This window comes from Megalops cyprinoides, chromosome 5 (assembly GCF_013368585.1).
Source record: "Megalops cyprinoides isolate fMegCyp1 chromosome 5, fMegCyp1.pri, whole genome shotgun sequence".
NCBI lineage: Eukaryota > Metazoa > Chordata > Actinopteri > Elopiformes > Megalopidae > Megalops > Megalops cyprinoides.
The window spans coordinates 7,185,654-7,201,165 of NC_050587.1; the positions used below are offsets into that span (position 1 = coordinate 7,185,654).

The window sequence follows — 15,512 nt, forward strand, 5'->3', positions numbered from 1 at the left end:
ATTGAGTCTGTGCTCATCCCTACTCACCTTACCATACCCAAATGACATTAAAACGCAACTCAAAAACTCGCCAATCCATTTTATAGTGATACTGTAACCCTGATGTTTTCTAGTATAAAATGTTATCTGTCAGGCCAGCTTTAAATCTATCTATACAAAGAAAACTCCCACAATGTGAAAAATAAAAAAGCTGATACAGCATCAGTAATTTCTTTTGTACAAAGAACTGGATTTGCATTTGCTCACAGAGAAGGCCTACCATGAATACACATTATGCTTTGTTAACAACTGTAATGACATATCTTCCAGATCTTCACCCAGCATTACAACCAATTTCAAGGCTTCCTTCCACTGCAATCACAGCCACTGCAGCTGTACATTCATGGCACATTTCCTTCTGATCTGGCACATAGCTCCCACAGTCAGTATATCTGTAATGGCCTGTGCCCTTTCTGTGTTGAACTGTTACATGCTGTATATTATCATAACTGTAACCAACAAACCCGTTATTGTCCTCTAATGCCCCTGATGACACAACGATAACCCCCATCAGCGAAGGCATGCAGAACACAGTCAAAATACAATGACAGAGAACAAGGTGCTTTCCACTGTACCTGAGAGATACTGCATGAGGTCCATATATTTCCCTCACGGCTGCCAGGTCAGCCTCCAGCTGTGGGTGTTTGTGAAGCTCTCCATCGTAGTTCACCTGTGAGAGAGATTCTGAGTCAGCTGACAGGCATTAGACCCATCCTAAAACTGAGTCCATGGAGTTCATTTACATGCACAAACAGTTCTAACTGAGGTATTCCGATGATCTCGAGCTATCGTATGCCATCATGAGCCTTTGCTGTTTGTTCAAGCAAATAATGAAAAGACGCTGAGAGAGTTTTTGAAGGCACAAATAAAGTTGGATTTGTTTGTAAAGAGTTTAAAAGAGACCGAGAACTGGACTAATCAGTATTCCTGTCCAAAGTTAGCCAGGCTAAATGCTTTCCACTTTCAGAATGTTAATACTGACAGGGGAACGGCTTCTTTGATAAGCCTTTGAGGGGTGTCTACTTTTTTATCTCCAGCCTCATAAAGCTAAATAAATTAAAGGAAAATGTTAATGTCACAGGTCTATGTATATATTTCTGTGCCACAACCAGGTTTAAACAAAAGTCGGGAAAAACACACACACACACACACACACACACACACGCACACACACACACACACACACACAGACTGGCTTTAAAGAGATTCAAACAACCAGAAAACTACACTAATAAAATTCCATTCCTTATTTCACCAAATTTTCCTGTTCTCCTCCACTTCAAACTGCCTTCAAACACAGAAGCTTAAATGCCCATGAACGTGGAATAGCAACACACAGACTGCAGCCTGCCGTCTGCCCCCTGCTGAGATATATGCTAATCAGCCTCATGTATTTCTGAAATCACACTCCCTTAGCACAGAGCTCAGGCCTCTGAGCGGGCCTGCCGCAGTGAAGGCCTACAAACAGGTCTTCATGTCTCCAAGGCTAGACACAATATCCTCTGCATGTCTCCCAGTATAAGAGAACTTCTGATTCATTAAACACGCCCTGACATATTTAACTCACATAACAGAGTGAAACTCACATAGACTTTCTAACAGTAGAAACCACAGCATGAAGTGCACAGATTATGAGAAAGAACAGAGGGGCCCATAACTACTATACAGGAAGCTACTGGCTATCTGCAAAACCAGGATATGATCCAACAGCAGATTTTCCACAACTCCAAAGACAGTGCCTACAGACCCTGAGGACAGATAATGCTCACTACTAAAGCACTTAGTCTACAACTCATTGCATGCCAACAGGAAAATAAAAGATACTCCACAGAGACACACTGAGGCCGACTTTAACAGGTGGCAACTCAGAAAAAGAACTGATACTATTTTATTGATGGGCAACACAGGCCAACATTACTTTGTTTTGTGTACATCACTGGTACCTTGCATAATAAAGTATCAAAGTACATTAAAATAATCCATTACCCAAAGGTGCAAATCATGATACAAGCAATTAACATGACAAAAATCTAAAATATTGTGAGATATTTGTATACCTGTATAGGTATTTGTATACCTATACAAATCAGGTAAATCAAACAGGCCACATGCTTCATTGTTTAAAAAAGCATCTACCTTTTCTATTCAGTATTTATTTATTTTATTTTATTTTTATTTTATTTATTTATTATTTATTTATTTCAGTATTAATTTATTATTGTGACTCCTCCAAGACACTGTCATACCATTAACACATTAACAGGCATGTCTGTTTAGTAGTTATTTCTGATATTGGAATACCTTGACCACAGAGAGGAATGGCCATGCATAATTCTGTGCTGATAGTTTTAAACCTGGTTTATTACAGTTTTTCCCCAAACACATTCCTACAGTCCAACTTTTTGTGTGATCTACCATGAAATCAAAACTTTCAATGCCTAGGTAGAAATATGAGACAAAGCATTTTTATGCTTCTAGCCTTCTAGTGCATCTTCACCTTTAGGATGTTGGACCTCATCCTACATCTTGTAAAATTATTTAGACTTTGTTTTGCTAAACTGCCAGTCCCACTGTCAACGTATATCCCTTCCTTTCTGGAATCAAGAACAACCTTCAAACACACTGGCAGCCAAAAAGCACATGATGGTCTACTTTTCTACAGAGAAACGCTTTATTATAGCTTCAAAAGAAACAAAAATAGACACAGCAATCTTTATTATTTAATATTTTATCTGCAGTTAGACAGTCTCCACAGATGAGATGAGATGAACAACTGTGATACAGAGCAAATACAGTGCTGCTAAAATGAGCACATGATGTCAACCTACCATACAAGCATGCATTATGCCACATTGAATACAAATGTTCAACAAGACACTGATTGTAAACCTAAGTTGTTAAATGAGGCTGTAATGCTAGTAAATCAAGCATCAGTGGACATATTAACGTATTCTAATTGATGCCTGCTTAAGAGAGGGATTGATTTATGTAAAATACTGCACATTCACTTCAATTTCACTGTAATAGGTTAGGCCTACATGCCAAGTGAACATTAATATCAGAAAGTTTGTTTGAACACATCCAACACTCATTTGGACCATAAAGTATCTACAGCCAATAGATACACTGTGGTTCCTCCAAAAAATTAGAAAGAGCTATACAGAAAGAAGCAGATAAACAGACACAATATGACAGGGTACAGACACCAGTGCCACCTGAAATTTACTTTAAATCAGTCGAAACAGTGGTGTTGCATATCTCAATTGATTATGCACAACCACACTCAAAGGCAGACTCAACAGGAGTGAATCTGAGAAGCCCACACTCATAACGCCTATGTAAAAATATCTCACCTACCTCTGTTGTTTCAATAAACATAAACCACAAGCCAAATGTGGTACTACAGGAAGGAAAGTGTGACAGAGAGATCTAGTTGCAGCTGGGAAATACTCCACTCAATTACATTGCTAAAGTTCATTTGTCAGACTATTGGGCTTTCCAGTGAAAGACTGTCAACAATGCTGAGTTATTTATTTATTTTCCTTTTGTTTGGAAACAATAGGGCCTGCATGTGATAGGTGCTGCAGGACTCTCCCCGAGCCCTGACTTCTGTAACTCCTTTTATGGTCATCCCAACAGAAATCCAGCTCTAGAGAAAAACCTGGTGCATACAAGTGAGTGAGAGGGATAGGTCTCGCTACACCCACTCACCTGACCGCCGTAATAGAACTCCTCGGAGTCATTGTCTCCCTCAGAATCCTCCTCTATGGCACTATGGAGCTGAAAGACACAAACACGTCATTAATAGCTCCTCTGAGGTCCACTATGCCCAGATCATCACCAATCCAGACTGCAACTGCATGATAATGGCGCATATGCCTTTACCTGCTTTATGACTTCACTGAAACCTCAAATGCTTATTTAACAGAATGAAATGCGAAATCCTTTCCAAATTCCAACACACTTACTATGGTAAGGGTAGTATCATGGAACAGTCCAGAGTACTTAAAATAGGCAAACATCATTTAGAAGCAGTAAAAATGCCACAGGCACATCACACCTCCTCAAACATGCAAAGAGCACTTCGGTAAAACAATGCATGTCAGAGCAGCTATGAAGGTACAGTATGTCGTACACCTTCATGTATACAAATGTAGCATGCTACTCACCCACAGAGTACACAGTAACACGTGAGGACAGCTAATGATGCACCAGTGTTGTTTTTGTATAAACATAAATGGTGCTTCTAGTGCAAGACATGAAAATACGATTGTTGTTACACTGTAACTGTGTACTGATTTCTGCAAATCTAGAAACCCAGACATACACTACCCTTTTAGAACACCTCCATTTTCCAATTTATTGAAATTTAAGCAGTTCCAGTCCAGTGTTTTAGAACACCCCCAATTTCTGTAAAGAACAGACTTATACTTTTAAGGGTTATAATATTCTGTCTGTCTTCCTTTGTTAATTGCCTTTTTCTTGCCATTATGATAAGCAATATACTTCTTCATGCAGTGCAATATTGTCCAAATAATGCTTCAGAGGGTGTAGTAACACAGTCTGTTCTAACACTGCCCTTATACAGACATAGGGTTTGTAAGTAATCAACAAAAGTTGGGACACCTGTAGGAACTGTTTGCATCAGCTTTCAAGGATTAATTTACTTCCATTGCTGCAGAAAAGCTGTAAGTTGTTAACCCATTACTTGTTCCCTGAAAAGGGCCTTTTTATAACTGTGAAATTAACATTATTTTTCAGTTTTTGGTAACCTAAACTTTTTTAACCTCTGGCAGTTTACTGCTTCCTTTTGTTCCATTTCAGGTCATTCACTGGACTTGAACTACTTAAATTTCAATAAATTGGAAAAATGGAGGTGTTCTTAAACTTTTGACTGGTAGTGTATGTAACATATATTTCATACTATGTGATTAAAAAAAGAAAAACAAAATAAAACAAAAAAAGAAATAATCTCAGACTTGGTGAGGTCTTGTTCATTTTTTGGTTCAGTCTTGTTTGCTTTTTTCCTGAAAATTTGAAATGGCCAACAATCCCCCTTTTGGAAAGGCCAGTTGTCTCATAGAAGCTGCCCTGCAGTTGCAGCCCGCACTGCCAGTCCAGGAGGGTGAGACAGATACTTTCCTCTGAAACACATGAGGTCAGCCACCTCTTCTATACACCCCGCAGTCCCCATGCCAAGCCCACACAGACATGAGTCTCAGCAGGACACTTTATGAGCAGCTTTATACAGGCAGACTGCGGACACCCAACTGACCACCAGGGGTTTCTAACGAGCAAAAGTAAAAGCCAAAATACCGACTCTCATACCCACTACAGGCTCAAGGTCATCATCAGCTACCGACACATCCGGGATAGAACCCGAGCTGTAGGGCTCGGCTTCATCAAGTACAAGTACATCAGGTACTTTTATCGACTGAGCCACTCAGGAGCCTCACTGTGAAAGTACTTCTGAGTGAGGCATTGTATTTCTTGATGTTTGCACTGATATTTTAATCAGAATAAAGACAATATCAATGTACTTATCCATACACACAATCCACTTGTAGTTTATTATATGTAGCACATGGAGTTCCAAAACACCTTACCTGGTTCTTGTCAATATGAAGCGTTGATTTGAAGGGCAGGCAGCTTGTGGCATCACTGTTTATTCTAACTTCTGTTGAATCAAGAGACCAAGCAAACACAGACACAGACTTTTATCTCCACAATTATCTTCTCAGTGGTTAACAGAGCAGAACACTGCCATGAGAATTTCACACTTTCATTATCGTCTCTGCTCACACTTTCTTGAAAACCATCTTCTTTCTGCCAACATGACCTCAGTTCCCTGAATGTCTGGCTCTCCGAATATTAATTTTGCAAGCTCAATAAAATTAGCTTCATACCAAAACAGCTTTTGGTTTAAATGAAAAAAATTGAAAACATACAGAAGTACCACTATGGAGACATTTTCATGAAGATAAAGTATGAATTTACCTGTTGCTATTCTGTGGAAAATGACTGGAATGGGATCTCTTGTGACTAAAACATTGTCATCATTCTCAGAATTTGAAACGTATGTATTGTCTGGAAAAAAAAGAAACAAAAAATATAAATAATAGAAAAAGAAAAAAATACAAATGTGACAATATAATGTCTATAGATTGTGTAGGACATTATATATAAGCTGACATTATAACCAGCACCATACACAGATATTGGGTTAAGTTTGTATGATCTTCTTAAAGCTAGTAGGTCTAAAAAAAACTCAGTGATAAAGTGCTTTACAAGTACCAGAAAAGGTATGAGTTATTAGCCCAGATTATTTCCTCAAGCAAAGTTTACAAAACAACTTTTCAGATAATGAAGATTAACTTTAAATGTCAGGATGAGCTGGCAAGAGGTGTTTGCCATGATTGAAATACAAAGGATTAGAATACATCCTGCTAGCTGGCAGCTGTTTGGATGCTCTTATTCTTTTCAACATCATCCTTGAAAGACTTAGTTTGATGGATGTTATCAATGTATTCAGAATTCTAAAGATGAAAACTAAACTGGCAAGATCTGACCATGCAGGATCACGGACAGCATATTGATTTTTTTTTTTACCTTTTCACTTTAAGCATACAAAATGCAGTACAGTGGCAGACATCACATATCCACTCAGGCCTAAAGAAATCTTTGGGAGAGAACCCTTTACTAGAATAACTTCTACTGGAATCTTTAACTGTTAATCTGTGCACATGTTCACATTTCAGATTAAAAAATAAAAGCATGCCCTGACAATTAGTGGAACACAATCCATGAACAAGATTAAATTCTATATTTTAAAATATTTTATTATTACTGTACATATGCTGGGTTTTCAACAGCTGTTTCATCAGTGTCTGAATTAGCTACTTCAGTGTGGTGAAAGAATATTGCTTTGAAGTTCAGCCATTCTGCACCTCCCCATAGGGAGCTACTGAAGGTCTGCTCTAATATGGCTTTCCCAGTGTGCTGAAACTTGTGCTTTTTCAGTTCCCACTCTGTCTGCAGGGTCCAGCAGGAAAAGCAGGCAGACAAACCCAGTGACTATGTGCTAGCTTTTACAAAGTGATTAAAATGTGACTAAAAATGTATATTGCCCACCAAACAGCTATCCAACAAGAACAATGAACGCCACAAGGTCAAAATAAAGCAAACAACTCCAAATGTTCAAAAGTTTCTCAATATTTGTAAATTAATCAGACAGTAATATCCGTGTGTATCCAATTGCAGTTGAATGTACAAATGAGGTAAATCTGACTGCCCACCTGGGTAATCCTCAGAGACGTGCACTGAATATGAAACCCTATGGGAGGAAAGGATTAGTTAATATTAGTATAGAATTTTAGTCTTTTAGTTTTATAAAACATGAAATTGTCCCTATAAGAAATATGTCAGTCTAGAGTTATGCTGGAAACAGGTGAACTAAATGATGGCACATAAGAGGCCGCAATCTGGTTAAGGTGTTGCCAAAAACAGACTCGAAACAACACCCCTAGCTCAACAAAAAGCAAACTCCTTATTGGGCCCTATTTCTCTCCTTTTCAAGAACGGCAAGGACCCACTATAATTTCCAAGCTATAGGCCTCTGTCTCTTTTAAATTCAGACATCAAGATCAATGCTAGTACTAGTACCCAGACAGGAAAAATATGCACCAAATCTTGTACACTGGGACCAAACAGGATTCCTGAAGGGCAGGATGGCCTCATTTTACGTCTACTTCATACCGCTGACGAAGCACCTCAATAATCCTCATGTGCTGTCCTTTCACTGCATGCTTAGAGAGTGTTTAATCGCTTGGAGTGGGAATAAATGCACTGTTTTTAAAATGTATTGGCTTTGGTTTATCCTTCATAGACACAATGTGTGTTCTATATTTGGATCCTACTGCTCAGATTATAACAGGTCATTCCATCTCCCCTTAATTTACAGGGCATAGGGGTTCAGAGCAAGGATGTCCCTTAGCTCAAAAAACCCTCCTCCTTACAAAATCTGATGTGAAACAACCTGCATCACCAAAAATATTTAGCCTTATTTCAACTATGGCAGTGACTATGTATAAGAGTCTTATCCCTTGAAGAATATTGTAAATTACAAAAGTTCAAATCAAAATTAAAACAAGAATCAGTGATAGAATACTGTTTTCTGAACAATTAGTCCAATTTACAGGGTGGATTTCCAACAAACCTTAGATGGTTTCACAGACTCTTCCAGGATGTTTAGAATCTGATATAGAGTGGCTCAGTCGGTAAAAAGCACTCGTTCCGAGTGTAGACTGAACACCACAGCCCGGGTTCGATCCCAGCCGTGTCACTAGCCAACAGTGGCCGGGAGCTCACAGGCGGAACACATTAGCTTTGCTCTGCCAGGGATAGGGGTGGGTACGTCGGCAGGGGCTTCGGTCACATTGGCAACAGCGACCCCTGCTGGCCGATCGGGCGCCTGTGGTGCACGTGCCAAAGCTGCATATGAAATGTCTTCCTCCGACTCTCTGTGCTAGCTTAGCTTGTGGACCGCAGTGTGAAAAGAAGCAGCGGCTGACAATACGTGTCTCGGAGGAGGGCACGTGCTTGTCCACGCTCTCCCGGATTGACATTGGGGGTTGTGCAATGGGACCAAACATCGACAACAAATTGGGCATTCCAAAAATTCGGGGAATTGGCCATTCCAAATTTGGGAGAAAATGGAAAAATGGGGAAAAAAAAAGAATCTGATATAGAAGTATGAAACATGCATTAGTTTTACAACGGAGAATGCTAATTTCACATCTAGCCACAAAGAGAAACAAATATCTTACAGTAAGTGTTAATAAGAAAATCAGTGATACAGAGAGCATTTCAAAAGAGTGCAAGCATTAACCAGACTGTTATCAGCAAGCAAGTGATTCAGTGACCCAGCACCCTTGCTCACTAATAACAGGTTTTCAGCATAATAAATATACATAGAAGAAATTGTATTCTTCTGTCCTGCTCTTCCTGTGTCCCAGTTGCAATCATGCTGATTATATCATCTGACAGCAAAACTACCACAGATGCTAAACTTCACACTGAATGATTATTCACTGCATTGTGAACAATGGTGGCCCAATTGTGACACTGAACCTGACAAAAATGCCATTTTCAGCAATGCACATATAAGTGGAGTTTCCACAGGTTTTGGCCTTTGCCATCAGAGATGTTAACACCAGATGATGCCGCCTGTTAATTATGAAAAAAAAAACAACAATGGCATGGTACCATCACTAAAACATAACTCTGGAGCCAATATTTCCCACTTTTAAGTCAGGCCACCTCAGCAAAAGAAGCTGCACAATTTGTCAAATTTGTATATTTTAAATTTTAACCCTTTCCGCTCAGCTTGCAAACATGCCAGAATGAATTTGCCAGCTCAACAGTTCCCATGATTGATGGTGAAGTATTTTAATAATTGTTTGGTTGGGCCTGAAATGTCACATCAGAGATTTTCATTCTACATTGCAATGGTCTTAAACACTGGGGAAAAAAAAAAAATAAGGGTAACTCTTTCATATCAAAATTATTTGTATTAATATATACTTGTACTGATACTTTTTTAGAAGTGCTTTATCAGTATTGACTGAAATTAAACTCTGCTTTGGAAATTATAATATAAACAGGGAAAAAGAAATGTAAGGACACTGTAGTAGAGTCCGCTAATCAATATAAATTATGCCTTACAAAAGGCGTTAACAAAGTGCAGCTGTGCACAGTCTATTCCTATGAAGTTTGTTATGGGTGCATTAGATGAAAGGAATACTACCAAATTCTTACTGAGCATAGACTACCACAGGCATGTTCTTCCTACAGCACGCTCACCAGGCAGAGTCTGCTCTATTTATATTAATACAGCTTTGTCTCAAGAGGATCTATCTGAAGAAAATTAATTCTCAGTTTACAGCAGATGTCGCCCATGTGACCATCTGAGCCCCATGTGAGCCTTCACCTGCCCCTAGAAACTAAAAGCTAATTCTTAATCGTTTGTTAAATGTTTAAGGACCCTTTGTCATCTATACATTTCAAACTGACCAATAAGAGACCATATTTCATCAACTTCATCAAATCTGTTAATGTAATTGTTTGCATGTTTGTAACTGGTCTAGGAGCCAGCCTATTGGTTAATAAGCCACACATGCCTAATTGAAGGCTTATTAAGTACAGGTGTGTGGGTGGAATAAGGAGGAAGCTCATTTTGTTCATGCTGTCAGTTTGATTAGGCTGGTTTCTTTGTCTTTTGGGTTTTGTTTTTCTTTGAACCTTTGTTCTTTTCTGTTCTCTTTTTTTTTGTGAGACGTGTTGGCCAGCTTCTCCACACCCCATTACACCTGGTCTGTTACCACAACCCCAGACCCTGGTACAACAAATTACAGGTAAAGACACTGGATGTTCATTGGTCACTTTGCATTAGTCAAAAGCTGTCTGTAGGAATCCAAGCTGTGCTGTAATGAGGAAAGAACAACACAGGCACAAAAGTACCCATTATTTTAATTAAAGAGCATTCAGACATAAACACTGAGATTTAATTAAGTGATTGATTTCAAGAATTCCCACAGCACAGCCTTGTTATGTCAGATGACTTGGGCCTAAATTGTCCTAATTAAGTCAATGAACTTTCCATCAGTGATATGTATTCACATGCTGCATCCTTAAGTTTATTAGAGCTTATCTGATACCATTCTTCTGCCAGTGCAATAAGTAAAATATCAACAGGGCCGACAATAGAGTGGAAAACAACCATTCCCCTGTATCTTTATCCTGTGGACAGAAGCAGGCTCCCAGTGTGAGAATTAATGTACTGAATCATTAGTTTTGAGGATAAGCATAATAATGTTTCAGGTTGCATTTTTATCAAGGGTGTTACGAGAGAACAAGCAAGAGAGCAATTTAAGGACAGTAGTGTTCTCCTTTTCAGTTCCACCCTGAAAGAGATTGTGCTTTGATGCACTTCTGAAAAAGGCTAATCAACCATTTCAACCTGAGGCAAATTGGAGCCCTCATGATTTTGACAACACTGTAACTTCAGTGCATGCTATTCCTCACTCTTGGGGTTGTGTGAAGTACTGTACATCCAATGTTGAAATGTGTCCCACCCACTAGCATAAGCAATCTAAAGATCAGTGGGCTGTGAAACAGACACTAATAAGACATTAGCTCCACAGCCATCTCCTATAACAGCCTAGTTTCAGCTGTCATTGCAAACCACAGGTCAACAGCCATTGTGCTCACACAACACTGTATGTAAACCACACCAAAATGTAGGCCACTTCTTTCACTGTCTTGAATGACTGGCTCCCACCATACAATACTTTATGTCTGAAACAAGAAATCACTCTGAAAAAGGGTATTTGGTGAGAGATTTATTTACAAATAAGAAATAATATTGTATTTCATATACTGACATGAATTACACCCACCTCACAAGTCATATGTCTACAACTACAACCTAAATATGCTGTTTTAACAATGGAAGACTACTACAACCATTGCCACCTAATATTCATATGTTTTCATACAGAAAACGCTGTGGTATGTTGTTCACTAGCTCGCAAGGTAGCGTGTGCCCCGAGACTTGGGCTATGAAGTGACAATATATTCTTTTCTTCAAACTAAAGCATGTCTCTCACCTTTCCAGGAAAATTATGCAATTATGCAGTCACATTTTTTGCAAATGTATCAATGTGGAGGTTACTGAGAATACATTTGCTTTTAGTTTTCAAAACTACACCAGGCTAAGACATGGAGGTTGACTTGCACAGGAATTAGACCTCTAAAATCAAACCCAGTTTAAAAGGACTGTAGTGAATGCATGATACCACCAAGTAAACTGGAAGTGTTTTATCATCATATAACAGAATTTTTTTCTAAGAACGAAAGCACAGTTTATCAAAAAACGGAGCATACTCATTCAGTAGCATCCATGTTGCTCACCCCATTCAGGATAATCTGGCACTCTATGCAAAATGACATTAGTCTTAAAAACAAAGGCTTACATAACTGAAAGCTTGCCACTGGATATTTTAGCATGGACATAACATTAGTAATGCTTGTAAACTATAGATACGCACAAAAATGAAGGCAAGCTTTTGTGGATTCACTGCAAGTACTTATCAAAATCCTATGCTCAAATTTTCCTTCAACATTATAAGGAACATTACCTATCTTTGAGCTGATTTGATTTCCCAGTTTGCTAAACTGTAAATGCCCCTTGCATAGAATACCTGGGATTATTTTAAGTGAAAAAGGGACCTTCAGTGTCACTCTAACTCCACTGGTCTCCTTCCAAATACATGCACGTGAGCATGTGAGCACAGTTCTCTGCTTTCAGGTCACTAAGAATTCTTCACACATACCCAGCTGCATCCCAACCAACTGTGTGCTGCCTCTAATCCCTGCAGAATGGATTTCATCTCTGGCAGTCTTGGCCTGACCTCTCCGAGTGACTGCAAATCAATGCCACATCATCTGAGGATGGAAGTGCCAGTGAGGGAGGGACGGTCCAAGGGTTTTCCTTTCAAAACCTCCCCAGGAAGCACCTCACTCACACATCTTCACACATCTCCCCTCTGACGTCTGCTCCTGCACCCCCCCCACCCCACCCCCCCACCCCAAACTACAACAATCACCTGCAGCAGCCACAGCAGTATTCACAGGACTGTCTTCTCTCAGGATAGTGCCTAACAGGGCTTGTGTATTTGTAACATTTCTGTACTGTACTCATGGTCCTCATGGCAGAAAGCAGCTGGGTACTCAAACCAAAGGCAAACCTTATCTTTATTTCAACAAGCACAAAAGCTATGCTATAATTTTTACACACAACACACTGATTAAATATTTACATTTTCAGCAGACATTACCATTGTGCAATGTTTTTTTTTTTTTTTTTCTCTTCAAAATAGCAGTCAATACTAGAGTTCTTGGTAACTAGACATCTTCCATTGGGCAGTTCTATTTCACAACCACCTGCCATGGATGCATCTGATATCAACCAAAACCTGACCTGATGCCTGCCTTTGGATTTCAGGCCAGAGAAAGCTGTAGTGCAGCAGTTGCTCTCAAAACAAACATTACGGAATTACCTTTTAGATCCTTTGGAATATGTAAATGTAAACGTGGCGTCTGTGTATCTGAAATCTGGAAAAAAAAAAAAAAAGCATAACTATGTCAGCCTGGCAACTAGAGACACAGTGCTAGCTAAACAGAAATAAATGTGCATACCGTTTTCAGTTAGGTGACCTAATAGATTTCTCATAATGTTCAGTCGCTAGTTAAATTGGCCAGTCTATACAAATGGGGAAACCACTACAACCGCAGGAAAAGTCCCCCTTTCAACAAGTGCAGTTTCCATGGCAACGTCAGGATCTCCACTGACAATGGATGTAACTAATGTTAGCTATCATTAGCTAATGCTGTCTAGGTAGGGCTCTAATTAGCTAGACACCAAGCTAACAGTTAAGGTACCTTACTTGGGTACAAAAAAAATCTAAAAATGCATTCACTCAATAGCTATAGGGAACGGGGTAATGTAGTTAGAGTAGTTTTGATATGATTCTTACTATTGATCTAGTTCACAGATTCTTTCACTTGCTTCTGATGTGACGTTAGACTGCCAATCTAACGCTAGCTAGCTAGCTAAACATAACCACGCCATGACTGCCATGATAGACTAATGTTTAGCGAGCTAGCTGGACGTTGTCATTACACGTTTGATCACTGTGTTATAGCCAATAAACTTGGCTAGCCAGCAAGCCAAATTAGCTAATGACAACAAACTCTTCAGCTAGCGCTAAATTGAGTTCAGACTTCTTGACATAACTACTCAGATGGCTAGCGAATAAACAGACAGCAACAAATAATCAAGCATAGGGATTTAAATGAAAAAAGCTCAGCTAAGAGGGCAGGCAACCATCTACCGTTAGCTAGCTAGCCAAGATGTCAATTTCTGTGTAAAGCGAGCTAGCAAACCGTCCGATGCGAAAAATGTAACTTCACTATAACATTTTGTGTAACACCAACTAGGTACATGCTAGGTGCATATCGGTATACTGTCATGCACAGCTAACTAGCTAAATGGCAAGCTAACTAGCTAAATGACAAACACAAGTGCATTCCTTTTAGGAGCGGGACTAGTTAAATCAATATCATGTTAGCCAGCTGGCTAGTAGGAGTTCACAACACAGGTCAGAAACTCACCGGAAAACGGGCAGTCTTTCTCTGCCTTACACCTTTGGATCACGATGTCGACGTCTTTTTGTATTCTCTCTTGTCTTGAACACATCCCCATGAAATAAAAAAAAACCCGGAATGGCTTATTCTACTATACAGCAAAACAGATTCCCCCTTTCAGAATATATCTGTAAACTCGATTGAAAGACTGCAATATATACATGAGAAAAAAATCTTAGCTACATTAATAGCTTTGTAGCTAACACCAGCTATCTGAACTGTAAAACCCCAGGTGTGTCGGACGGACCGATCTGTTACAGATTCCAGCTATAACATCTCTCTTCAAACTGACAATGGATCCGGAGAAAATTCAGCAGGACTCAACAGCTCCGCTCCTTGATGTGTTTTCCATCCAGATAGTGATTTTTTGTACCGGAAGATCCAACCTCCTCCACATCAGTCAGTTAATAATGGCGATTTCGAAAGCATAATCTTGTCCGCTTTTTAAAGCGGAACAACACTACGCTCTTCTCACGCAGAAACTGAATTATGATGTTAAACGCAGCTCATCATTACTCATCTGTCTTCATACTGAGTGAAACCGAAGCAAGACGATGGTGGCTCTACGATTTTCAACTGTTACGCGCTTTTATGGTTTATGTGAACTGTTGCATTGCTACTTTGGCATCCTAATAGCTAGCCTTAGTTCTAAAAGTCTTTACTGTTGTTTACGTTTGTCTTAAGATAAAACATGAAGGGTTGCATTCGTCTGACGTTCTATGAAAACAGGGACTTATTACTTTATTTGTCATTCTCTTGATAAATGATCATCCCTTTTAACATTACTCGACACTGACAATTTAAGTACAGAACAGTAGGCTACAGGGCATGATGTGTATATTTCCTCTCCTTTCCTGGATAGTCAGCACTGTTGAATTGTACCTTGTTTCACACATTATTGGTGTGTATGCATTAGCTGTCACTGGCGCCCCCAGAAAATGTTCAGTGGGGTGGCCAGGTGGGGCCAGTGAAAATTTTGGGGTGGCTCTAGCATGATAACCGCCGGGGTGGGAGATTAATAACAGCAATTCATTTTCACGAAAACAGACACGGATATTTCGCTTTTAACGGCTAAATGCAATAGAACAAACTGGATTTTTGGATTTAAACAAAATGAATTTATAGATTTAAATTTTTTTAAGTTAAAACCTATGGATACTGAATACAATATTTTTCTCCTGACGAAACGATTCTGTATCTTACGGGAC

The 15,512-nt window shown here is 39.3% G+C and overlaps 1 protein-coding gene across 1 annotated transcript in view; it reads right to left on the reverse strand.

Annotated features, from left to right (window-relative positions):
- Nucleotides 1–14,700, reverse strand: part of LOC118778402 (protein mono-ADP-ribosyltransferase PARP8-like) — a 31,074-nt gene extending 16,374 nt beyond the window's left edge. The window contains exons 1-7 of the mRNA XM_036529919.1: nt 14,272–14,700; nt 13,158–13,212; nt 7,335–7,372; nt 6,037–6,126; nt 5,646–5,716; nt 3,751–3,819; nt 615–709 (exon numbers count right to left, since the gene is read on the reverse strand). Of these exons, the coding sequence (XP_036385812.1) occupies nt 615–709; nt 3,751–3,819; nt 5,646–5,716; nt 6,037–6,126; nt 7,335–7,372; nt 13,158–13,212; nt 14,272–14,362 (509 nt within the window). The 5' untranslated portion in view covers nt 14,363–14,700. The remainder of the gene's footprint in view (nt 1–614; nt 710–3,750; nt 3,820–5,645; nt 5,717–6,036; nt 6,127–7,334; nt 7,373–13,157; nt 13,213–14,271) is intronic.
- Nucleotides 14,701–15,512: the final 812 nt, after the last annotated feature.